The sequence below is a fragment of the Pinus tabuliformis genome, chromosome 7, assembly GCF_031772625.1.
Source record: "Pinus tabuliformis cultivar Carrire ecotype Pingquan chromosome 7, CPIR1, whole genome shotgun sequence".
NCBI lineage: Eukaryota > Viridiplantae > Streptophyta > Pinopsida > Pinales > Pinaceae > Pinus > Pinus tabuliformis.
Window position 1 is genome coordinate 388,665,447 of NC_142293.1, and position 27,373 is coordinate 388,692,819.

At 35.0% G+C, this 27,373-nt stretch overlaps 1 protein-coding gene and 1 long non-coding RNA gene across 2 annotated transcripts; one reads left to right on the forward strand and one right to left on the reverse strand.

Annotated features, from left to right (window-relative positions):
* Window positions 1–23,541: 23,541 nt before the first annotated feature.
* Window positions 23,542–24,438, reverse strand: LOC149247621 (uncharacterized). The gene is made up of 2 exons (XR_016265639.1): window positions 24,053–24,438; window positions 23,542–23,865 (listed from the first exon to the last, which is right to left on the reverse strand). It is a non-coding gene; the product is annotated as an uncharacterized LOC149247621 (long non-coding RNA).
* Window positions 24,439–25,343: 905 nt separating this feature from the next.
* Window positions 25,344–27,165, forward strand: LOC149247622 (polygalacturonase-like). The gene is made up of 7 exons (XM_089444770.1): window positions 25,344–25,500; window positions 25,602–25,772; window positions 25,999–26,019; window positions 26,130–26,337; window positions 26,452–26,533; window positions 26,616–26,724; window positions 26,968–27,165. The coding sequence occupies exons 2-7, from the start codon at window positions 25,671–25,673 to the stop codon at window positions 27,163–27,165; spliced, it is 720 nt and encodes a 239-aa protein (XP_089300896.1). The 5' UTR covers window positions 25,344–25,500; window positions 25,602–25,670.
* Window positions 27,166–27,373: the final 208 nt, after the last annotated feature.

Consider the following 27,373-nt stretch of genomic DNA (forward strand, 5'->3'; position numbering starts at 1 on the left):
AACGCCCTTCTTCTTCCTCCTTATGGCCTTCTGCTGATTCCACATTATCTTCCCCATTATTGGTAGTTGGGGTCTTTTCTCTGTTCTTTGTACTGGGGTCTGGGCCACGCTGATTTTGTCGATCAGACAAACTTTTAAGGATCTTCTCCTGTTCTTTCCTTAGTTGCTCGTTGTTCATCCTCAAGTTCATCATTTCTACTCGTAATTGTTGCACTGTTTCTAGCAAATAAGCATTGGCTTATCACAATTCTTCTCCCGATTGTATCCATAGTTCTGGGTTGGTCTCCACGTAAGGTGCTTCTGGTTGGCTTGTTGATCTGGGGCTTCTCTGCATTTTTTTTTCTCTTGGTGCTGACTTCTATTCCTCTTTCTCTCTCTATGTTCATATACATCCAAACTCAGTTTATATAATTTTTTTTTTGCATGATTACACATAGAGGAAAGACTTAATGAATTGTACTAAATTAACCCAGAAGTCTGAGTACATGAGCTTGGGCTCTGATACCATTTGTAACATCCATATCAAATAAAAAAAATTAACCACTACATAATCAAAGTATTGGGATAATAAACTAAATTGGTTAATGTTAGCAAGAGTTTGCACTACCCATAAATTTCATGGTCTACAGAGCTATTTCAAGGTGGACAACATGGCACACAGTCTCGGTTGGAATCCAAGTAAACTTTGTTAATGAATGTGAAATTAATTTCACCTACTTGGTCCTTGCCTCGAGGTAATGCACCTCATTAAGGTGGGAGATCCCTGAGGTCCTCCGTTGTCATCATCGTCTTTTCCATGGCTGGCTACATAACCTAGAATTAACTTTGACCATTTGGAGGAGTCTAGAATCTATGCATTTGGCGCGATCTCCATCGTTGGATCTTGGTTGATCCACAATCTTGGTTGATTGAGGTTGATGTAAGGAGTTAAGGCTTTCTTGTTGCGAGGGAACACTCATTTGTTCATGTTTCTACTCTGTGGTTCTGTTGGTAGAAGGTTAACCTAGTTCCGGGTCCATCGTTCCTGTTTTTCCATGAGCGCATTCTTCACCACTAGGTAATGGCAAGCCTTTACTACTGTCTTGAGAATTCTGATAATCATTTTCTTGTGAGCCTATGCGTATGAGATGGTGGTTTTTCTCACTGCTACTCTTGCACAGGTATTCCTAATACAAAATGGGTTCGTCTCTCAAATGGGTGCGACTTCCAGATGGAGTAGTCGGCTTCAAATGTCAGTGGAAGGTAATGTCTCACCCTTTCTTGGTTAACTTGAATTTCTTTTTCCCGTATAATTTCTAAGGGTTGATGTATCCTACATGACTTTGTCGCAACCCCGAGGAATGCAGGTCTCTGCTCGGGTAAGGGACTTTACCCGTCATAAGTTTTCAATTCAGAGTTTCTTAAACGAGAACTGATTCTTATTTCATTATTCTCTAAACAACTAAATTATTCGGTGATGTCGTCTCAACCTTGCAGCATGGATTTTCTGGAACTTTGGCATTCTAAGTATTGTTGTATTGTCTTTTCTCCAAGTGGGTTGGGCTAAGAAACTCCTTTTGTTTCGAGTTCTTAAAGCTTCCTCCTATGATCATAGAGCTTGGAATCATATTATGATGGAATTAGGCCTTGCAGCCAGAATACCTTTGCTCGAGGGTTTTAGCTATCTAGTTTATTTAATTAGGGTCGGTTTGTGACTTACCATTGTTAAGACTTAGATTTTGGCTTACCTTCAGTGTTCTATAGGAACCGGACTATGAATTTACACACACACACACACACATATAATGTAATTCTTTACTATTGTGAGCCAAACTGCTATGAAGCTTCAATTTATATACATACTAGTTAAGTTTTGTTTCAAATATGAGCATGATTAATCTTTTACTTTCCGTGAATGGATTAAAGATTTGTACGAAAGAAATCATTATTTTTCATTTTGAATATGATTATCAATGTGTCGAACTTGTTTTAACTACTGTCTCTATTATATTATTTAAGGGTTTCAAAGCTTTAACAAGCTTGGGTATTCGACTCTTAGAGGGTTCTTGCAGAACTCGTCCGAGGCCGATAACCCTAACCCTTCAGCGGAATACACATTCCCACACCATAATATGATTTTAGGTCGACTATATACATGGTTTGCTTATTATTATGTACAGTGATTGCTGTTGGAATTTCTGGAAGTCTATTAATATATACTTTGTACATAATTTCAATATACAGTATCATATTTACGAATAAGCTATAGGTCTGTTAAGTGTGAGAAGTCTAATTCCGAATGTTGATTCTCTATCTCAAGTTCTTGACGGTTAGATTTATGATTTCTCTGCGAGTACATTAGAATGCTTTTTGTAAACAATATCATCATAAAGGTAGAAATATTTGTTGTCTCCTATATGTTTTGGTAACTATGTGTTTTCTTTTTGCAATATAACTCATTAAAGATTTCATTTTTGTTTCTTTCCATAACAGAGAGAATCTGCTACAACATACTAATTTATTAATCTAAATTTCTATCGTTAGAGTAAACATTAAATACTTCCCTAATAATGAATAGTTGCTAACACAATAATATTACTTATCTGGTTATGTAAATGAGTATGATTCAAGCCTGTATTCCTTTGGTTTGGAAGGTCTCACCACCTAGCCTCAGATCTGGCAATTATGTCCAGAATCCCCCTCTGAGCTCTTCCACTTCTGTCAAGGATAGACAGTTTAGTACCTTGGGCATCAGGAAACTAGTCCAACCTCAAGTCGCGTGTACCTCAATTGTTATCTCAATTCCTTTCCCATTGGATAACCTGCTCAGCTCTGGGAAAAATTAATCACAGTACAATTTTCCTTCTCTCCTTTTCCAACCCCCACTGAATTCTCTCTTTTTCCCTTTTCAGGGAAGAGAGTGAGAGAACTGTTTGTAATTGTTTTTCAGAAGTTTATATAATTGATTTTCTAGTTCCATTCTCAACTGAATTAGAGTCTCTTAATTAATGTTTAACAACTATCTTCTATCTTTTAAGCATAAATGTGTTAACAATTTAAAATAAACTAAAATAAAAATAACAGTGGTAAATAAAACTTGATAACAACAATTGTCGGTGTGTCACTAGGTGTTACAATAAATATGTAAGATTGTGTATAACTACAAGGGCTACATAGTAGCTAGTACCTGAGGCTTAGCTTAAATATATTTTAATTAAACTAAAAATAAAAAAGACAAATATTTCATCACAAAAATAAAACAACAAATAAAATGTTGTATTGTTGAATGCCATCCCAAAAATTAAAAAATATGGTTAACTAGTATTGTTTATTTTAACATATATACACTTCAATATATATGTTTATATATATATATATATATATATATATATATATATATATATATATATATATATATATATATATATATATATATATATATGAAAAAATGTTTTTAATATAATAATAAGTGATCTTAAATTGTAAATATAGAGAAAAAAAACTATAATTCATGAAAATAGAAAAAATAAAATAAAATAAAATTCAAAAGGTTAAATAAAAAAGAAATAAAACTAAAAATAAAAATTAGTAACTAATAGAAATGGAAGTTACTAAAGAGCCCATAATAAGACCTCAACCAATCACCTTACAAATAAATAGTTTAAATAATAACAAAAAATAAAAAAATTTACATAACGAATCTTTTGTCGACGCGTTTCGAACCAACCAGTGTGGTTCATCGTCAGGCCAAGTTGAAGAACCAATCTAGCTTAGCGTGAATAATAGAGTGTGCAGAGATCCCCACGGCTACATTTCTAACCGTTAGAAATGTAGCCGTTGGGATCTCTGCACACTCTATTTATTCACGCTAAGCTAGATTGGTTCTTCAACTTGTCCTGACGATGAACCACACTGGTTGGTTCGAAACGCATCGACAAAAGATTCGTTATGTGATTTTGCTGAAGATTATCTTACAATATTATGGATCACATAAGTCTAAATTCCTCAAGAAAAAATTAATTTTGAATGTTAAACTATGGTTAAACACAGCAATTTTATTGGTCAAAGACAAATTAAAACTAGTTAAAGAAAAACTGAATGCATAATACCATACCATGCATGAAATTTCCTATAGAAAAGGGAAAATATTTTTGTGTTGTTGTAAGTTCATATTTTATTTTAATAGGAAAAAATGAAATATTTGGTATTCTTTAATTCTATCTTTTTAAATGTTTTTAATGAAAAACATGGAAAAAATAAATCACATGTTTTTGAAAAAATTGAAATTCATATCACCTGCAACATGAAATTGATCTTTTTTCCCCAAGCCAATCTCCAAACAAGAGATAAGAAAAAAAAAGTTGTGCTTTCTTAAAAAAATTGGAAAAAATAAATCACATTTGCTTTTTAAAAATTTGAAATTCATATCTCTTGAAGCATGAAATTTCAGAAAAGTGAAAATGCTTTCGAGTTGATATCAAATTCAATTTTTTGAAGTGGGTACGAAAGGAATGCAATGTAGATGAAGATGAAGAAGAAGAACTCATTTAGTTCAATTCCAAGAAGGAAGATTTTGGTTCTATGTGGTAGGGAGTAGTTCATTATATTTTCTGGTTCAACGACTCTTCTAATATCTTTTTTGTGTATTGTTTTAATAATGTTCTTTTAAATTCCCCCAATCGGGGAGAGAGCCAGCCCCATTGGGCTTGTCCTAGCCCAACGATTGATGTGGATCTAGCATATTGTTCTAACCACCCTTTGCATGCATGCAACACTTGGAGAGGTTGCGGTGCGCATGCACGTTTAATGCCCCAGCTCGAAGGTGGTAGAGGTATAAGGACAATTGGAGCAGTGAGAATTCCCTATGGCTTGTTGAGCATGTTAGTTTGTGAACTTATGTTCCTGTGGATTTGGCTTAGGAGGGTGATTCAGGGCAGCTAGTGGTCGACGTCTTTAGGTTCTAGCAACATTCACTAGTATGTTTTTGGTCTTAACTTAGAACCTTTTGTTTGTATGAAGCAGTGTATTCCACCTTTAACCGATGAGATGCGCGGGTCTGTGTTTTGGGGGAAAGGGAATTGGAATTGTCAGAGGCATGGCCTTCTTGGGTTTCTGGTTGGGGTTGAGTCCATCGTTCTATATGTCCCAGTGTCTTTTGAGTATGGAATTTGGTTGTCTTGCATGGGTGCTTGTATGGTCTGGGTGGTAAAGGGTTTTTGATGTGGAGGTCCCCCATGCTCGGGCAAGAAAGGGTTAGAAGGGGTTTGGGTCTATGAAGAATTTTTTTTTGGTTCTAAGGTATTTAGGCTTTGGACGAGCTCGAAGTCGAGTTGTGGATACATGAAACTCCATCTATGCCCTCTGTTTCCATAGGGGATAAGGTAGAAGAACCCTGGTGGTTCACTTCCGAGTCAGTCTGGTCCTGTAGAACATAGTCTATCGAGTTGGGAATTCCTTTTTAGCTAGGGGTCAGTTTTGGTTTTGGAGTTGGTTATGGATTGATGTTTGTCACCATAAGCTGAATTCTGAGCATGGGGGTTTGATTTCTGTGACCCGGGTTCTCTGTATGGAGTCTTGTCAGAAAGGGTTTGGTGGGTTGCGAGCTTAGTGTAGTCGGTGTCTCGACTTTCTTTCTAATTCCTTGTATAGTGTTTGGTTGGTGCAGTGGATAAGCTATGGGAGGTGTCGCTATAATTCTGAGGCCTCGAACATGGATTGCATGACCATTCCATTCATGCACCACAAAGGGAAAAGGAAGAGGAATGAAAACAGTTGTACGCTTATCTTGTGTTGGCAATCAGTTGATAGAAAAGTTTGGAGTGGGTTCCTTACCTTGCTGGTTTCGTTTGAATTTGATTTAACAGGTTTGCAGTGTGTGAGTGACCCTTGGCAGTGTCGGGCACCCATGTTGCGACCCTGTTCCAGTCATTACCCAGAGTTGGGAAAAGAGAAGCCTTTGTCAGGTAGTAGGAAAAGCATGGCCCAAGCAGCTAGTACAAGAGAGAATGGTCATGGGGGTCGAGGCCGGGGAAAATAGAGAAAGGTCTCTTCATCACTGAAAAGACAACCCAACTCTACTGGTGGGGCTATTGGAACGGGTTGTGAGCGCAAACCTTTCTCTTGTATAATTTGGGATGCGGCTAAAGCATACCATGCTAACAGCTTCAACCTAGTCAAGCAATTGATCGTAGATTGGGAAGCTGAGATCCGACAAACCGAGGAGGATTTCAAATTGGGTATGGATGAGTGGTAAGCAGTGATCCCAGACCCAAGCCACACTCATGGCAGGTCATATCAATATAAACGGATAAGACACCAGTTCTTGATGATGAAGAGCATTTTGGTGAAAGCTCTAGAGCATTTTCCTCCTGACATGCATGTGGCCCCTCAGGGTCATTTGGACTATACTAAAGAATTAAAAAAAATTAGTTTCAATTACAGTAGCAGAGTGGTCAACTAAGATGAATTGAGCAACATATCCCTTGCATACCCCACACAAAGTTGTCAAGTCCCACTGTGAAGGATCCTGCTTCGGTGGATTCAGCTGATGATGAGTATTAACAGTGCATCCTTGTTTTTCTTTTTGCATGTTTCAGACCCAAATTTGTAGGCTTATTAGTAGTTATGTTTATAGTTATTTAGAAAATAGGAAGTACAAAGACTCTCAGGTTTACATAGCGTGGTTGGTTAGAATTATCAGTTTTTGTTTTTGGATGGCATAATTGGTTAGGTGGCCAATAGATCTGGTTTCCCTCTGGGCAAGTTGAGGCCACCTAACTCTCAAAGATATGGATGTAACCTACTTTATTTACAAAAATTAATGGAAATGTATGACCAAGCTTACAAAAAAAAATGTTCTTTTAAATTAAAAAGAAAATGACAAAAAAGTAGTGAGTTGTACTATGATATGCATTTTGTTTTTTATTTTTAACTTCTTTGTGGAGTAGTTCAGAGAACAAATTGGTTGTAGAGATTTTAGAATATTTTTGAAATCGTATAGACATGAGCTAAGTTAATTAATTGCAAAATGTATGTTGTTGATGTATTAAATTATGTGTGAAAAAAATTATTTATTTTTTAGTTTCAAATGTGATTGAGATGTTATATCAATTATTTAGATTGTCCAACTATACTTCTTAATTTATCTTAAAGAATTATTTAATACATAAATATGTAAAATTTTGTATAACAATAATATACATAAAATAATTTGTAGAAAACATAGCTTTAAGGCACCTGCTAGCTACATAATAGCATCTAGCTTTTTGTATTGCTAGTTTAATTCCCTAAGTTGGTACAACATAAATAATAGCTACTAAAAAATAGATTTATAGACTGAAAGGTATCACTAATTAAAGTTATAAAACTTCATTACAATGCCAATCTAGACTCCAATTTACCTATATTTAAACTAAGTGGCATTTAATAGCTACTAAGGTTGCCATTAGTATGAAGGTCGAACTAGCACACCTACAACAATGAAAATAAACATCCACCTCACTCCATATAGGGAACTGAATAATCTTCAACAAGGGCATGAACATGATTATAGACAAAATGTACTCACATGACATGATTATAGACAATACGTATTCACATGTGAGCTCCATATGATACAAATTATAACATAGATCAAGTTATCATATATTTACTATTCACTTTTCTCACACATCTTTAAATATAGCTAATTTGAAGTAAAAAATAATAAAGAACTAAAATTTCAACAATAAGACAATTGCACATATCCATCTTGCAACAAGAACAAAACTCCATTTAGGCAAAGAAATATAATATTACTAGATGTAACAGGGACAAACTATAAAAGGAATGTATACAAATGAGGCAGATGAATTTATTTAATATTTTGATTTTCCTAGGCTTGGTTAGGAGATGAGAGTAGTTGTGGGTTTTATATCAATAAACGTATTTAGAATACACCCAGTCACCATTTAGACAAAAAATTGCGTGCAAGCCTCCCTCTTGTATAATTCAGGATGTGACTCAAGCATACCATGCTAGCAACTCCAATCTGGTCAAGCAATAGCTGAGATCCGACAAACCAAGGAGGATTTTGAATTGGATATGGATGAGTGGTAAGCAGTGATCTTGGACCCAAACCACACTTGTGGCAGATCATCTCAATACAAGAAAACCATCCATATATTTTGGATGATGAAGAGTATTCTGGTGAAATCTATAAAACATTTTCCTCCTGACATGCATGTAGCCCTTAAAGTCATTGAGACTATACTAAAGAATTTCAAAAAATTATATTTCAATTATAGTAGTAGAGTGGTCGACTGAGCTGAATTGAGGAGCATATCCCTTGCATACCCTACACAGAGCTGTCGGGTTCCACTGTGAACGATCCTACTCTAGCGGATTTAGCTGTTGATAAGTAGCGATAGTGCATCCTTGTTTTTCTTTTTGCATGATTCAAACCCAAAGTTTTAATATTATTAGAAGTTATGTCTATAGTTATTTAGAAAATAGGAAGTACAAAGACTCTCAGGTTTATATAGTGTAGCTGGTTAGACTTATCAATTTTTGTTTGTGGATGGCATATTTTCCGGTTAGGTGGCCAATAACTTTGGTCTCCCTCTAGGCAGGTTGAGGCCACCTAACTCTTAGACATATGGATGTAACCTACTTTATTTATGAAAATTCAAGGAAAGGTACCACCAAACTTACAAAAAAAATAATTTTCTTTTAAATTAAAAAGAAAATGAAAAAAAAGCGGTGAGTTGTAATATGATATGCATGTTTATTTTTATTTTAACTTCTTTGTGGAGTAGATCATAGAACAAACTGGTTGTAGAGATTTTAGAATATTTTAGAAATCCTATAGACATGAGCTAAGTTAACTAATTGCAAAATGTATGTTGTCGATGTATTAAATTATGTGTGATTTTTTATTTTATTTTTGTTTCAAATGTGATTGAGATGTTATATCAATTATTTAGATTGTCCAATTATAATGCTTAACTTATCTTAAAGATTTATTTAATACATAACTATGTAAGATTGTGTATAACAATAATATACATTAAATAATTTGTAGAAAACATAGCTTTAAGGCACCTACTAGCTGCACAATTGCACCTAGATTTTTGTATTTCTAGTTTATATTCCTAAGTTGGTACAACATAAATAATAGCTACTAAAAAGTAGATTTCTAGACTGAAAGGTATCACTAATTAAATTTATAAAGTTTCATTACAATGCTACTCTAGACTCCAATTTACCTATATTTAAACTAAGTGGCGTTTACTAGCTACTAAGGTTGACATTATTATGAAATCCCAACTAACAGCCCTACAACAATGAAAATAAACATCCACCTCACTCCATATAGAGAACCGAATAATCTTCAACAAGTACATGAACATGATTATAGACAAAATGTACTCACATGACATGATTATAGACAATATGTACTCACATGTGAGCTCCATATGATACAAAGTATAACATATATCAAGTTATCATATATTTACTATTCACTTTTCTCACACATGTTTAAATATAGCTAATTTGAAGTAAAAAGTAAAAAATAAAAAATAAAAACTAAAATTGCAACAACAAGGCAATTGCATATATCCATATTGCAACAAGAAGGCAATTGCATTTAGGCAAAGAAATATAATACTACTAGATGTAACAAGGACAAACTATAAAAAGAATGTATAGAAATGAGCTAGATGCATTTATTTAATCTTTTGATTTTTTTGGGGTTGGTTAGGAGATGAGAGTAGTTGTGGGTTTTAGATCAATTAACATCTTTAGAATACACCCAGTCACCATTTAGTCAAAAACTCCTAGAATTTATTACAATGACAGTGAAAATGACAGTTAATGGTCGAGGATTTGGTAAACCATAAGAGAAGGAAACTAATGTTATCAAAATTATTGATTCTCATGCAAGCCAAATTGAGTCTTGCCTTGTTCCAAGGCCATAATAAATAATAATTGATCTATATTTCATGTTGAGGGTTCCGCTTCTTCCAAGACAGTAATAATTGATTAATATTCCATGCTTAAATCTTCCCTTAATCCAAGATCATAATCATTTATAAATATTTCGTCTCAATTTTATATATAAATAATTCCAATCACTTTGAGGAGAAAACTTTGTTATAAATTTAAAAATAGAAAAAAAATTGAAATTACATTTTAGAAATATTTAAATTAAAATATTAATATTAATATTGCATAAATTAATATTCATGTTATATATTAAAAAAGTTAGCGTTACCTTAAAAAAATTGCACATATCTTACTTAATTGTAGTGATGTCACAAACTAGCAATTGACACTAATTAATGCAAGTGTTGTAAGGAAATAACATATAACACTAATTAATGCTTCTTTGACCACTGTTGAAAGATAAAAATAAATATTAAGAGAAGACAAGGACCATGATACAATGAAATCTTACTGCAATATTGCTTCCTTGAGCCTTATAAATCATGAGGGTTGTGTTGAAGTTAAATACCTTATTTTATTATGCCAACATGAATACCTCGTAAATAAAGATATAGATCGTGATTTGTTACCTTCGAAATCAAAGATTTTTTTGGTATAATTCCTCCATATTTCTTCTTGATCACTTCCTCCTTCTATAGACAACCTTGATCAGTACAAAGTAATTTTTTTATATTTTGAAACATGTGTCAACAAAGGACAACAAAAATTTGTAAATAAATTTTAAATTTCTATGTTAATTAAGATCTACCCTTGAATAAAAATGCACATATTTCCAATCTAGAAATTGAACGAAAGAATAGCATCAACTACACCAGTTCTTGAGAAAATTTCATGTGTTTCTCTTGTAACATCCCTAGCCCTTTTATGTGATTATGGATCAGGTTATAGACTAGAATACACTGTCTCTTAAGAAGGATCTTTAGTATCTATTGGATGGAGGAAAATTTTACATAAAACTCCTCAAGGTTGTCTCAAATTACTCGACGTGTGTTGTAAATACTCAGTTCTAAAACATTTTTCATATAGTTTCTCACTTGCTTACAGGAAAAATCGAACAAGCTATGTAAACTTTAAACCATTCATATCTTCAAGTTCTATTGTTTTCTTTCCTTGTTTATTGTCAATACTCATCTTTTAAAGTTTTAAAAAAACTTTCATAAAACTACTTGTTTAGAGGCCAAACTCAACATGCTATATAAACTATTTAATTTTGTGTCCTTCCTGATACACAATACATCACAACATCACATCCACTTCATCATCAATTTCTCTTTTCCTAGAAAGGAAGCATAGAATTTTCTTACTTTATATCTTTCTATCTCCTTGTTTCCATTGCTAGGTGATGAACTAAGTATTTACAACACACATATAGTAATTTGAGACAACCTTGAGCCAACATACTTTTTTATTGGTTCACATGGGACAACTGATTCATTGACTATAAATTGTCACATTGTAGATTTTTTTTTAGCTTCAAAATGTTTTAAGAAAGCTTTCTATATAATGCATGCTTTGATCTAATATTTGTTTGATTTATGATGTATAAATATATGGGTTTGACTTCAGAGCTAATGAATTGTACTTGAGAAAGCGCAACCAATTTTTTCTTGGAAGGGCATCGATGGATGTCATAAAATAATTTATACTTGCCAATGACTAAATTCTCATGGGACCATAAAGGTCACTATGTGAAATTTCCACATGCATGTTTTTTCTTCATCAAACTATTTTGTTAGATTTATCCCTATGTTTATTGTCTAAAATGCAAAATTTACAATAACTCTTTCATGTTTTTACCAATCATATAGACAAGTAGGTTATATAACTTTTGGGGCCATTATTTTAAAACCAAGGTGAATCTTTCGATGTAAAAACATGTATTTTCATTAGGGTTCTCATGGACCACACTTGCTTGATTTTCAAGATAAAATGGCTTAAATGTTGTTGAATGATCTCTCCATTATTTTTAACTACATGACATGGGTTAGATTTTCTTAAGCATAATTTGTTAGATTAAAGCAAGAACATGGAAGACACCAGGGAGATTAGTGGTAAAGAGAAATGTGATATTTTGAATAGTTTCAAGGATCAGGAATGAAATAATAAAGAGGTGACTCCACAGTCATAAGAGAAACATAGATAATTTTCTCAAAAAGAGGTGTAGTTGATGATATTCATGGGTTCAATTTCCAGATTGCAGATATGTGTGGTTTTATTGAAGGGTAGAACTTCATTCACATAGAAATTAAAAATTTACTTACATAATTGTTATAGTCCTTTGTAGACACATGTTTCAAACTATAAAAAAAATATTGTACTGATTAAGGTTGTTTATAACAGGAGGAAGTGATAAAGAAGAAATATGGAGCAACTGTACCAAAACAACCTCTGATTTTGAAGGTAGAAAATCAAGACCTATTTCTTGGTTTACGAGGCATTCATATTGGCATTATCAGATAAGGTCTTTAACTTCAACATAGGCCTAATGATCTTTAAGGCTCAAGGGAGCAGTATTATAGTAAAATTTCATTGTAGCATTGTTGATGGGTGTCATGGAATAGTTTGGACTTTCCAATGACTAAATTTTCATGGCACCACAAAGGTCAATTTGTGCAATTTCCACATGCATGTTTTTTCTTAATCCATTTTTTTTTTCAAATTTATACCTATGTTTCTTGTCTACAATGAAAATTTCACAATAACTCTTTCATATTTTTACTAGTTAGATAGATGAGTAGGTTATATAAATTTTGTGTCCATTATTTTAAAACCAAGGTGAGGTGTGGCATTTTGATGTAAAAAAACAATATTGTCATTGTGGTGCTTATGGACCACACCTTCGTGATTTTCAACTACATGACATGGGTTAGATTTACCTAAGAAGAATCTCTTGGATTAAAACAAGAACATGGTAGACACCAAGGAGATTAGTGGTAAATAGTAATGTGATATTTTAAATAGTTTCAAGGATCATGAAGGAAATAATACAGATGTGAGTCAACATTCAAAAGAAAAACACTATAAATTTTGTCAAGAAGAGGTGTAGTTGACCTTATTTTTTGGTTCAATTTCCAAATTGGATATATGTGCTATTTTATTCAAGGGTAGATCTTAATTCACATAGAAATTCAGAATTTATTTACAAAATTGTTATAGTCCTTTGTAGACACATATTTCAAACTATAAAAAAAAATTATTTCTATTGATTAAGGTTGTCTATAGCAGGAGGAAGTGATCAAGATGAAATATGGAAGGATTATATCAAAATGGCCTCTAATTTCGAAGGTAGCAAATCACGATCTATTTCTTTATTTATGAGTTATTCATGTTGGCATAATCAAACAAGGCCTTTAACTTCAATATAGGCCTCATGATTTGTAAGCCTTAAAGAAGAAGTACTGCAGTAAGATATTGTAGCATGGTCCTTGTCTTTTCTTGGTATTTTTTTTCTTTCAACAATTGTCAAAAAAGAAGTAATTGGTGCTATATGCTATTGCCTTATGGAGTTTCCTTTGCAACATATGGTGCAATTGCTAGTGTTACATGTTTTCTTTAAATGTATAAATGTTTAACTTATATACTAGTGCAACTACATTAATAAAATGTGGTTGATATATGCCGATAGGTGTATTCTCTTTAAATCATTAGATTAATAGTTGAAAAATCTGAAATGGATTCCTCAGCATTCTTGGAACTTGAACATCTAAAATTATTAACTTTTTGAAATTAATTTAAGTAACATTTATCATCACAACCATTCTTTTAAATTTCATTAACATTTATCATTATAACCATTTTTTAAAATTTGATTAAAATAATTAAAACCCATTGGAAAATGCACTGACAGTTGTATCAACACATCTCAGAGGTATAACTTAGAAGCTAACAAACTAATACAATATGAGCAAGAAATTATTGATCCCAATTTAATTTGAAAATATGTTTGTTGGAATAGATGGTGAGGACAAGAATGGAAACTCCATGTCTCTTTAGTCGTCCATTTAGATGCTTACATTTTGGATTAATATTTTTAGTGATATAAATGGTCGCATTACTCTTTTGGATTATTATTTTTAGCGATAGAAATGGTCGTATTTGAAATATTGAATTGATGAGCTTCAGGATGTGATAATATGGGTGATATCTTGGAGTGCCTTCCTCTTGCGAGGAAATGATAAGGAAGGACCAATGAAGAAGAGAAGAAAGGAGAAATGGTGTATTTGTTGTTGCTATTTTCTTTTGTTGCAAAGAAATGACCGCCTACAAACTGATATCAACCTTTATATCAAAACGCCAAGTCACAGTACAGAGCGGATATGCAAAGGTGGAGATCAGGAGAGTTTGGGGGATTGCAGGGGATATAATGAATTAATCCTCCTCCACCATTCCATCACACAAAACTTAAAACTTTTTTGGCTATGTTTGTGGATTGAAGCAACAACCAACCAAGTGGGAAAATGAATAGATGAAGCGATTCAATTTCAATTTAATTATTAAATTAAACATGTTTATGTAATGCACAAGAGAAAAGGAATTTGTGAAATCAGAGTCATTGAAGGCTCTATCAGAAGAAAATAAGTACATCCAATGTCAGTTTAAAATAGGTATGCCAATTTAATTCTTTTTATCATTAAAAATAATAAATATTATTATAAATAAAGTTATAATTTAGTTAATTCTTAGGTTTTTTAATTTTATCAACTTGAGATATATGATGAAATAATTGTTTTAATGTTTATTATGGATTGAGGTTTATCAACATTTACTACCCATTTAAGTTATATAGTTGCACTAGTTGTGCGTGCAATCAACATAGATCCATCTTAATTCTAGATTTATAAAATAACAAGAGGATCAAATCTCTCAATATGTAAGCATTTTTTTAGTCCAAAACTTGAAGAAAGGGTTTCACCTTAAAATATTTGATTCTTTTTGGCACTTAGTAGATTTGGAATTAAGATAACTCTATGTTTCTTCTTAATAAATAAAAAAATTGTCGTTTAAAAAAATTTCATTATATTTTCAAGAAAGCATAGCTTACAGAATTAGTCTCAACAACCCCCTTTCTCTCATTCCGATCAGGCTTGTTGAGATTAGGGCCTAGATGATGCCATAGAAGACACTTTACAAATTTTATTTCCAGGAGGCATTGTAGCCATAACATACTAGGAGAAAACAAAAAAGAGACCAGAACTGACAACAACATATCAAGGAGGGTGGTGGGGTAGGCTTACAGGGGAAGATGTGAAATAACCAACATGATCATACGTATGGAAATCAATGTGTTCCACTCGTGCTTCCAAGATGCGAAGGTGGTCATTTGTGCGACGGTGGCTATCCAACTGTTCCATAATTTCATTTTTGCTATCCAACTGTTCCATAATTTCATTTTGGCTATATTGGATATCACTGAGGTAAGGCACAATTTCATTGTGGTCTTCATACCTGTGGTCCCTGAGAATGTCCATATTGATTTGGATATTATGACGCTACTCTGCAATGGACTCCATGGAAGCAGGCTCCACTATGTGACCTGGATAATGAATTGGAGAGATAACTGCAGTTTCCTGAGTTTCTCGAGTAGTTGAGTTATCGGAGGATGGGCTATGGTCTGTCTCAGGACACCCTACATGGAATTGTTGACCTTGTTTGCGACGTGGTTGGCCCCGTTGGCAAGGCATAATGTGTTTGGCAGGAGGTGACAAACGACTAATAAGTAAGGTCGAGGGAAATCCTTCAAGGAACCTGCAAGAGGAGTTGCAATAATAAAGACCAAGAAACTGATACTCTGAATGGGTATAAACCAGAACCCAAAACCTACAAACTTTGAAACAAGAAGGGCAAGTGTCTACCCACACTAAAGAGTTGTCCTAGATAGACACCACCCACCAATCAATTGACCCACAAACAACACAACCCCAAGTTTGCAGAAAAAGTAATACAATAACACTGACCTCGAATGGGAACCCAAACAACCAACAATACTGACCAGAGACTGGTGTAGTACCCCCACACGAATAGAAACCAAAGGTAACTTCTGCCTAGGAATCGACAACAGAGTGACCAAAAATAAGCAATGACAAAGCAATCTAATGATAATGACATGTAGAATCAATTATGAACATTGATACATTACTCCACACAATGGAGGGGAAATCCAGGATATTCTGCTTTCTTTTTAAATGCCTATAGCAGGATTTCCCAAAAATGGCGTGGAGTGACTCGATCGCCCGCCCGCTACAGTGCCTGGATCTCATGGGCAGGAAAAAAGGCTGAATCCAACCCAAACTGAAACAAAAAGGGCTTCCACTTCATTGCTCAACAAAGGCCATGACCCCAATGAGCCTCCATGGAACCTGTCTTACACACCTCTATTCTCCTCCCAACCCAAATTCATCACCTAAACTTCCAGATTGGAGAAGAACGCTTGCATACCCTAGAATTTAACTATTGAATGTGCTAGAAAGATCGTGACTTGAGTGGAGTGAATGTGGGGACAACACATGAGTGTTGTTTTAATGACCGTGTGGAGGAGGGGCTAACCCCAAGGGCCTCTCATGTGCCTTGGGTGTGTATGATTGATCACCCCATCCAGAGGTTGTTTCTTAATAATATTATTATAATACTATAATTTGAATAATTTAATTTTGATATTTTCTTTTTTTATTAGAATAATTTTTTCCTTTCTAAAAATACAATTTTTTTTTCTTTTCTTTTGTTTCTTTACAATTTCCACTTTATTATGTAATTTTAATTTTAATAGTTTATTACAATACCTTGTATAACTACCATTTCTATATCATTTTTAATTAGTTAATTGATTACAGAAACAACTCTTTATTTAATTAAAATTAGTTAATTTATTCATTATAATTTGTTAATTTAAAATTATTGTTTATTTAAAATTGTTATTTAATTATAATAGCAATTTGTTTAATTTTAATTACTTTATTTATTTATAATAAATAACTATAATTAGTTCATTTAATATCATTATTTAAAAGCCTACAGGGCATAGAATAGCGGGTCATGGGGTGTAGTTAATGGAAATTTTGTGGGCAAAAATCCAGTCATGTTAACAAGAAGAAGAAGAAGAAGAAAATATTTTAATGTCCACAAGGCTAAAGATAGCCTATGCGACAAATTGCTTCTTCATTTGCTTGATGTATTTGGCCCTTTTTCTGTGAAGCTTCAAAATAAATGCTCACAGCTTCTCGACAAACCCCTCGCTAAATAGATTATCCTAAGAGCTAGCTGCCAGCATATTTGCATAATTTTCCCTGTTGTCTTTGAAATAGCATGCTTCCATTCTAGCATGCTTCCAAATAGCTTTGCAAACAAAGGGTTTATCATGATGGTCTTATAATTGGAGGTATTATTGATGTCACCTCTCTTGAAAAGAGGTATTGCCAGCCTAGTTGTCCAATCTTTGGGGAGCCCTTGTTGTATGATGTTGAAAATTTTTGTAATGTGAGGTGCAAGAATCTTTTAGCCCCACTTTAGATATTTTGCTTGGAGTTCAGCTAAGCCCTTTGCTTTTCCAACACCCAGCTTCTTGATACCCATCTCTACCTCTTGCACCGTGAAGAGTTCAGTACCAGTATTGACCCAGGGGGGAGGGTCACCCTTGGGAACTTGCTCATAGAGTTGTCTTGCATAGTCAAACCATTTAGAAGTTGTAATACTATTTCCAGTTTATCTCTTTTTCGGTTGGAGCTCCTTCTAAAATAATCTGGGATTATTTTTCCCGAGGAGGATTAGTTCTTCCCTCCTTGAAACCATGGAATTGGTCTTTTTATTGCTTAATAACGGCTTGTAAGCTTTGAGCTTTATGTTATCCTTGTTTGACTCTTTCCACATTCTCCTTGCCTTTTTGCATTCCTCGTCAAACGAAGCATTAATCGAAAAGCAATTTGTTTCAGACTTCTTAATTTTTTTCTCTTTTGTACTTTGCAAGTGCGCATTGAATTAAATGTGTTAATTCATGACTATGAAGGTTGTGAAATGTGATTTTCTCCTTCTCGAAGAACCTCTCTAGTGTCATTTTGAAGGTATTACAATTTTCTAGGGTCAAAAGAATTCTTCCTTGTGGGAGGTTTTGCTGGACATGCTGAATTTTTGACTCTAATTGTTTCTTTCTAGTCCAAGAGAAACATAAATAAATTGGCTTATGATCTGATTTTAGGTCCCACGGTTGATCTCCAATCAAGACTTCCTCCATTTTCTCACACAAACCATGCAAGCAAATTACATAATCTACTACACTTGCTCCATTGCAAGTATTGCAAGTGAAATTATGGGACTTTGCCCATCTAGTCAAGCCATTACAAATGACTAAATCAAAGGCCCCGCATAGAGTAAGCAATTGTTCACCAAAGAGATTGCAGCCCTTGTCCTCTGAAATTCTTTTCCACTGATGATTACTCTCTTCTGTAAGCCAAATAGGGTTGCAATCATCTTTACAACAAAGAATGCTAGCTTGCTCACTTGCAGTGCTAGCATTGAAATCACCCACTATAACGACTTCACCTAGCTGCGAATAAGTTGCAATATCTGCTTTTAAGACTGCAAATGGATCTTTGTGGTCAAGCCCTCTACCTTTGTAGATTTTTGAAACTTGTGGTGCAAAATAGCATACTGCAATTTTGATGTGGTTTCCATTTTCTGATATTTTAAACCAAATAAATTGTTTACTTAAGTCTGAGGCTGGGTGCAGTCCTCGAGTGATTTTGATGGCTTAGATGCCCATGGATCAGGATTTCTCAAGCCACGGGTCAAGCCTGAAATATGTGATGAACTAAAACCAATCCACAAACAAGCAATTATTTAAAAATAATGCATAACATTGTAACGTTATTATTTTATTTCAAATGGTTTAATTTAATTAATTAATTTATTTAAATATTGTTTATTTAAATTATTCTTATTATTAGTTTAAAATTATTATTTATTGTTAATTATTATTAGTTAAAAAAATATTTTATTTAATATTGCTATTTTAAATTATTATTTAAAATATTTATTACAAATAATTAATTTAAAATCAGTATCTCAACTTTATCAATATATTATTATTATTATTTAATTAAAAACTTTATTAATAGTTTAGTCAACAACACATTTTTTAATTCACCTATGTAGCTAATAATAGTTTACAATAATTTTTTTAAATTACCCTGTTCTGCTTCGCGGAACTGACATTGGTACGCGACATTTAGCAGGTCATCAATTTCACTTTCAATTAACTTAAAATCATTAACTTAAATATCAAACAAGTGGAGCTGCGACGCAGCGAGTCCCTGCGTGAAGTTGAGCCTGTCTATTACGCACTACAAAGTAGGGGAAAACACATATCAGTATATAGTCAATGGCATAAAACAATGAACTGAGTTTTTAAGAAGCAAGTTGAGCCTGTCTATTACTGCTAAGAAGTTTTATACTGTGCATCCGAAAGTGAAACTTTTAGAGTATTGGAAGGAACTGAAGTTTTTAGGAAGCAAAATGTATCATTATATAGTCAATGGCATAAAACAATGAACTGAGTTTTTAAGAAGCAAGTTGAGCAAGAAGCAAGTTGAGCCTGTCTATTACGTACTACAAAGTAGAGGAAAACACATATCAAAGCAAAATGCAGCTTCTGTATACAGCATCGTTGAAATCAGAGATAGCAAATTGACATTGATTTTTGCTGCATCGAGTTGCTTTCCTAAGAGCAAAAGGTAGGCAAAAGCCTATTACACACTAGTTGCTTTCCTAAGAGCAAAAGGTAGGCAAAAGCCTTAATGACAAAACTATTATACACTGTAGTCGATCTGATTCAAGATCTTATCTAACTTATGAAGTTATTAGGACACGGACATTGACTGTAGGCCGAGAGATACATGCTGTCTGTAGTTGAGCAAAGCCGATGATGGCGGACCCAAATGCATATTTGAAGCATCCGTTGTACACACTGTAGTCGATCTGATTCAAGCTGCATCGAGTTGCTTTCCTAAGAGCAAAAGGTAGGCAAAAGCCTTAATGACAAAACTATTATACACTGCAGTCGATCTGATTCAAGATCTTATCTAACTTATGAAGTTATTAGGACACGGACATTGACTGTAGGCCGAGAGATACATGCTGTCTGTAGTTGAGCAGAGCCGGTGATGGCGGACCCAAATGCATATTTGAAGCATCCGTTGTACACCTGTAATAGAGAAAGAAGCGGGGAAATAAGACAATGCGTAAGATAATCCAAAAGAGATGTTAGTTTTTTTTTGGTTTCTTTTTCCTTTGTCTTTCGACTTTTACGATGTCAATGATCAGAAGAATCATGAGAATAAGTGCTAAGAGAAACAATGCTGTGAGTTCAGTAAGTTGGCTTATGCTAATGGATTCCATGTTATGTGAAGCGGGGAGGTGTTGGATGGGTCGTTCAGTAGAATCAGTTTAGCTTGGCAGGGGATAAAGCGGGGGTAAGGCTATAGTGAGGCAGGTGAAGAGAGCTGAGAGGGGGGTATCCATCCACCATACTTAATACTCACCTTATTTCGGGCACAAAAAAACCTCTCCTTTTAGTCGAGACAGCTTAAAATACTTGAGGTGCAATTAAGTGGTCGATAAGACATGGGGAGCAAATGGGATATGGAATGATGTATTTGGCGGTAGAAGTGATGTATCTGACATCGGGCAATCTTGGTGGTAGATCTAGGTGCAGAAATAATCTTGAAGATCAGATTGGATCAGGGCAGTATTTAATGATGGGCATATCGATCTGACATGGGGTTGAAATGGCATATGGAATGATGGATGTGGCGGCAGTAGTAAATGCGAAATTAGGTGCCCCTTTGAGTCTGTGGCGGTAGATGAAATATGATGAGTATTTAATGATGGGCATATCGATCTGACATGGGGTGCAAATGGCATATGGAAGCGGCAGGGCATATCGATCTGACATGGATGAGCAAGAAGCTGTTTGCAGTACTACTGGATTAGGGTTTGTTGAAGAGATCAAAATTGGACCCTTGGAGCAGGTCTTCCTGTCGGTTGATCCACCTCGGGATGAGGGTCCATCGCCCTTTCCCTTCGGGAAGAGTGGATGATCTAGTGCCTGATGTTCAGCTTTGGTAGCTTTAGCTGAAAACCCCCAGCTCTTGCCTAGGCCAAAGGCCTGATCCATGAGTTAAAAACCACCATAATTAGACTATGAACATAAGACACAAAAGAACCAAAATTGAACCCATGAGACAATAATAAAAACCCTGACACATAGGAAAAACTCATGCCACAAAGGGGCACAACGAATCCAGACAATAAGGATTCAAAAGGTAAAAATTTAGGCAAGGAAGATAGATTACCTGTAAATGCAAGGAAGCTTGTCGAGGACAATTTTCCTCCAATTTCGTCTATCATTTCCTTTGCAGAAGACCTGGCTGCAAAGGAACTATTCAGAATATATTTCAATTAACAATAATAACATACATAAGGCACAAGGTTAAAAGCAAGGATTTCTTTTACTTAAGTTAAAGGGTGCTTCGATGAAACCCTAAAAAAACCCGGCATAACTTATCCATGGATATAAAGTATGTTAGAAGGAGCGGAAACATTGGGAGGGTCTTGGCCATATTATAGGAAAATTAACCTTTCTCGCAGGCTGTGTAAAACACAGAGTGGCCAGTTAGATAGAAAAATCTATGGAAATCAACAAATAAAAATTACACCGATATAGAAATAAAAACCCTATTACTCACCAGGTATAGACATATGGAACTTAAATTCTTTGACCAAAAAGAGGCCGCCTGCATGTAAAAAGGTCGAGGTAATACTTGGGTGAACAAAAAAGCCAAAGGGGAATGGATCAAACCCTCACGCTCTCCATAAAATTTGTGCCATGGAAGAAGAAAATGAAAATAGAATAAATGAAAGGAAAATAAGCTAATGAACCCTACACAAAACAACAAAACACATAAGCTCTGTTTGATCACTTGAAAAGATCTCAGTGACCGAAACTAATCAGCATATGAGGGAAATGCGTTGGCGCATGGTGGGTATTCCATGTGGCTTGGAGCACGCATTATTGGGACACATATGTAACAACAAATATACACCAATGTGAACCACGGTACAATGACCAAGCAATATATTAAAATGTTAATATAAAATATATATGGGTGCAACCTTAGAACTAGTGTAAGGCCTTAAACATAAGATTCTGGATATGATATATATGTAGAAGCCTGAGTCCATATGCCATAGGTATATTGGGAAGATTAACATTACTATTAATGTATAGTATAAAAACGCTGGAAGGCCAGTCTTGCTCGTTCAGGTAATGAAAAGTGATCCGTGAAACTAGTAAAAGGAGAAGCGAGTTTAAACATGAAATCTTGTAAGTGTAGAGTCGCATATCTAATATCTTACAACAAATATTTAAATTTCCATAATAAGCTGCGAGAAAAAACAGTAAACTTACAAGAGCGTTGGTCACAAAACAAGATTTACAAAAATGTCTATATCTACTTATCGCAATGGCGTTTGTCTCCAAGGACTTTAGAAACTTCAGCCTTTTTCATTTCAGACATCAGACATTTCAAACAGTGTATCAACATAAGAGCTTCTGTGTAACATCAGAAAGTGATAAAACTTCAAGTCGAAGTCATAAAAGGGGTGAGTGTAATTCCTATAGGCTTCAAAGCCATAATTACTTTTGAAATGGCACTGCTGTAGATTTCAATGTCGGTGGATATTTTGATTAACATTTTTCAAATGTTTCAATGGGATTGAAGATTGGTAGACTTTGTTTCATAAAAACTAGCATCGATCACTCTGAGTTCTTAACCGCAGATCCATTAAGCAATGGAGGCCAGGTGAAAACCCTGAGTGGTTATGACCTAAAAGCAAGAACATCGACAAACAAAAATGCGGCCTTTTGCAGTGGTTTCAACGATCTCCCTTTGCCTAAGAAGTTAAATACAGGGTTTTTTACAGGTTTCAAGAGATGAAATTTTACAACCTTTTGCTATTTGAAAGTTCGGCAAAGGGATATGATGTTTGAATGCCGTATTTTGTAGTGGTTTCAACGATTTGACTTGCCTAAAGCTTCAAAGCCAAACTGAAATTTAAATGAACTGATTCATTGATACGTAAACTGAAATTTAAAGGAGCCGATTCATTGATTTATTTCAGAGTAAACTGTAGAAAACACAGTTCCAACCGTCATATTCAACAGAGAAATTTTGTTTGTTCCAACATTTAACTTAACACTATAGTGCTGACCATTAAAGATGACTCTCTCAACATTATTTGAATCAAAATTTACAAGAAATGTAGCGGCACAATTTCCAGCTCCTGCATAATATGCATAAGCCTGAATAGACAACACGTAAGTAGTTCTGTCTTGCATAGCATCCTTTTAAGAAAGTAGGAGAAACTTCTCTATGTCTACACCGAAAATATATATGTATAGTGAAGTCAAAGAAAACAATCTGCAGTAGCCACATAACCCTGATAAACCAAACTGTAAACCATCCAAGGTAATGTTACCAGCAATGCTCGAATCAAATGAAAACAATTAGTCAAGAAACACATTCAGGATATGGCTGGGCAGTCTAGCTAGGTTTGAAATCCAATTAAGAACTCACAATCTATTAAATACACAATGGATGCAGATAGCAGGAAACAAAATTCCGAAGGGTAATGTTACCTGATCACAAAAATAGGGAACCATATAACAAATATCAGATTGAATGTGTATCGATTGATAAATTAAGTAGGTAACCTTCTCAGAGAGCCAGAGGTTAAATCGCTACAAAGAACATGTTGCAACCATTGCCTTGATTACCCATTAAAAGAAAACCCAAAACAGATGAATAACCCATAAGGGAAAATCGCCATGGTGGATTAAATCAATCAAATTCCCTGACAAAACCCTCGAAATACAAAACCCCAGTGTTAATTAACGCCAAAATAACTTCAAAACCTTCCTGTAAATTCTCCATAAAAACTCGAAGCCCCCTCTCAAAAGCCAATACACGTATAAACCTCGAACAGAGAAATCAAAAATTGGGGAGTTAAAAACGTATTAAAAAAAATTCAGAGGACAGACCTGTACAGGGTTCGAATCACGCTAGCCGATAAGCCCCTCCGCCAATTACAGGCTCGACACTCGCCAAATTACAGGCTCGATCCTTGAAGAGGTGCTTGCGCTGCCAGGCAGAGCGTTTCCTCCAGCGCCTGGGCGCAACAGAATTCTCAAATTCCAGATAAGAACAGACAAATCAGAGCCACCAGAAGTCCATTCAAGCCCAATCAAGCCATTGCATTCCCAAACCTATTTTTCCCCATTCTCTGCTTATTCTACTTTAATAGTGTATTCGAACCTCAAAAAAAAAATGGCTATTTTGCTATAATCCGGACAAAAACAGATAAAATGGTTCAATTTGTAAACGCTCGATGCTAACCTCGATTCCGGGTTTATTGGACTTGTTAATAAACATACCTGCTGGTAATAAAAAAGAAAAAATCTAATAAGTAAAAGTTATATAAAAAATTATTAAATAAAATAATATAACAATTAGAATATATAAAAATATAAAATTCGTTGCAGCTGGACTTCATGCTACCGCATGAATACCAAGTGTCAGGTTAATCAACGTCCAGCGGAACATACCAGAATCTTTATGTCCCCACGTCAGGCGCAGCTACCGTTTCTCACCGATTTAAGCAATGTTAAGAAGTGACTCGTATTCGATAGGGGTGTAGTGGCCAAACATGGTTCCACCGGTCGGGCCCAGCTACCATTTCTTGCTGATTTGCAGGTACCATTTCTTGCTGATCTCGGTCATATTTGATTTATAGGCCTCCCATGCGCCCGACCATTTCTTGCTGATTTGCAGCTACCATTTCTTGCTGATCTCGGTCATATTTGATTTATACTCTCCTGCAACCAAAGTGATAGCGGCTGGTTCAGAATAGGACCCTCGCACCGAGAGAAAACCAGAGCTCTTTCGGACAGAGCAAAAAAGGCTTTCACCTGGGCTTTTTAAGAAATTCGTTAAGGGCTACTGAGCAGGCAGCAAGGAATGGGAAATCCATGTTCAGAGTAAGCACATCGCCGTCCATTGCTTAGAGAAGCCCATGGCTTATAATTGCAGGAAAAAAGTAAGCTTTTCCAGTGTTTCGAGGCAGGAGGAGTTCCCAACTAAATCGAAAGAAAAAATCTTTCCGATTTATAAGGATCTTGACTTACTTTCAGCAGAAAAGATGATTTATTGAGCTCCAAGTTCGCACGATTAGTTATATCATCCGGAGATATGCTTGCGGAAGAACGGAATGAAGTTAGATCCACATTGATGACGAATGCAATAAACAGAGCGATTCCAGTTTCTTAAAAAATGTTAACCATAGTTATGTGATCAGGCCTTCTTGGCAGCTTGGAATGCAGCATGCAACAGCAGCTCGGATTCTGTTTTTCTGGTTCCAAATGGGAAAAGCTACCTGGTTAAACCCATCAACTTTAATGGTCCTTGCAAGAGTGTCCATTTGACTGCACAGGTAATAATCAAGATCTTCTCATTTTGCAATATATATTTTCATATAAATTTTAAGAATTAAACATCGTTTGCTGTCATATAATATCCCTGAACATCAAACAGATATCAGGCAGAATAATCGCCCCACATGATCCCTGTCGCTGGAATCCCCAAGAGCGCAATGAATGGCTCATGTTCTCTAAGGTGCAAGGATTAACTATTAATGGCGGAGGCATTATTGATGGGACAGGCCAGAAATGGTGGGATGGTGATTGCAACCGAGACCAAAACCATGTAAGACACATTGCTCGGCAAACTAAATAGCTATTGCATGATGTGTTTTGGTAGCTTAGTTCAATAGCTATATGTGTTAAATAAAAGGAAATTTTTATTTTTAGTTTAGTCATGAGGATTATACATTAACATTCCATCGAATTTTTTTATATAATAATGCTTTTTTTTTTTTTTTTTAAATAATTTTATTATTGACATTTTTGTTTTTTTATTTTGTGCTATACAGATGTGCCTGAGTGTCCCCACAGTAAGCTTACCTAAACATTCTCTAGGCATTTTCCTAAACTGATTATGAACCTAACAGTTTTACCTCAATTTCATAGCTTTTTAGTATTGCTAACCTAAAATTGAATGCAGGCATTTATGGTATATTCTTGCTCAAATGTACATTTGAGAGATTTGAAGTTCCGAGACAGTCCAAAAATTCATGTTGAAATAGCTATGTCAACACATGTTCAAGTCGAAAACTTGGAAATTGTTGCTCCGGGCGATAGTCCGAATACAGATGGAATTCACATCTACGCCTCTCAACATGTAGTGATTCAGAATTGCACAATTGCAACAGGTTGGTTTTGGTTACCATAACTCATAATATTCTTCACTTTCCTCTTTTGAGCTATAATTGACTGTCATGCAGAAAACAAGATTGTAATAATCAAAATCCTATCAAACTCTACAGGAGATGATTGTATTTCTATAATTACACAAAGCTCAGACATTGAAGTCAGCAAACTAGTTTGTGGGCCTGGACACGGAATAAGGTAACGACGTTGCGCCTAGTTTAATATCGAAAATTATATCTTAGACACGAAGGAACTGTTAATGATGTTTTTGTATGAGCAGTATTGGAAGCCTTGGCAGCGGTGATTCAGAAGATACAGTTTCAGACGTGTTTGTTAATGGAGCTTCTCTCAATGGCACACAAAATGGAGTACGCATAAAAACATGGCAGGTAATTCCGATATTAAATCTTGATGTATCATAACAATGCTTCTAATTTATTCAGTCACAGTTGATAAATTATACATTCAGTACAAGTCATATTCTGGAAGAGCTGTATAAATGGTTGAAATGTACTTACATTGATTGCAGAAGCAGTAGGTTTTACTTTGCACGTGAACACCAAGGCAGAATGAAGATATAGATTGTGCCTGGACATGGTAGATAATATTATGAGTTATATTGTTCGTCGCAGGTTCGAACCCAACCTGATCTCGGCCAACAATCTGTGACTCTGCTCCAGAACTCTCCACCGCAGCGACAGGACCAGGTTCAGAACTCTCCACCGCAGCGACAGGACCAGGTTCAGAGCTCTCAGCATCATATCGAGCTCTACCAGCATTGGTTTTCATTCAATCTCCACAGCGATACACCGCAGCGATACACCTGTTGATGAGGATCATGCCACAGAGCACACGTGCACAACACCTGCGAAAGAACAAGCACGTTAGCAGCGAAAGAACAAGCAAGTTAGCAGACAACGAATTGAACACTTAACATTAAACATTAAGGAATTAATGTCAGCATTAAAACTAAACCGCACACCGTCAGGGCCACTTGATTGTGGGTAAATATCAGTTTAACATATGGTCCGGCCTCTT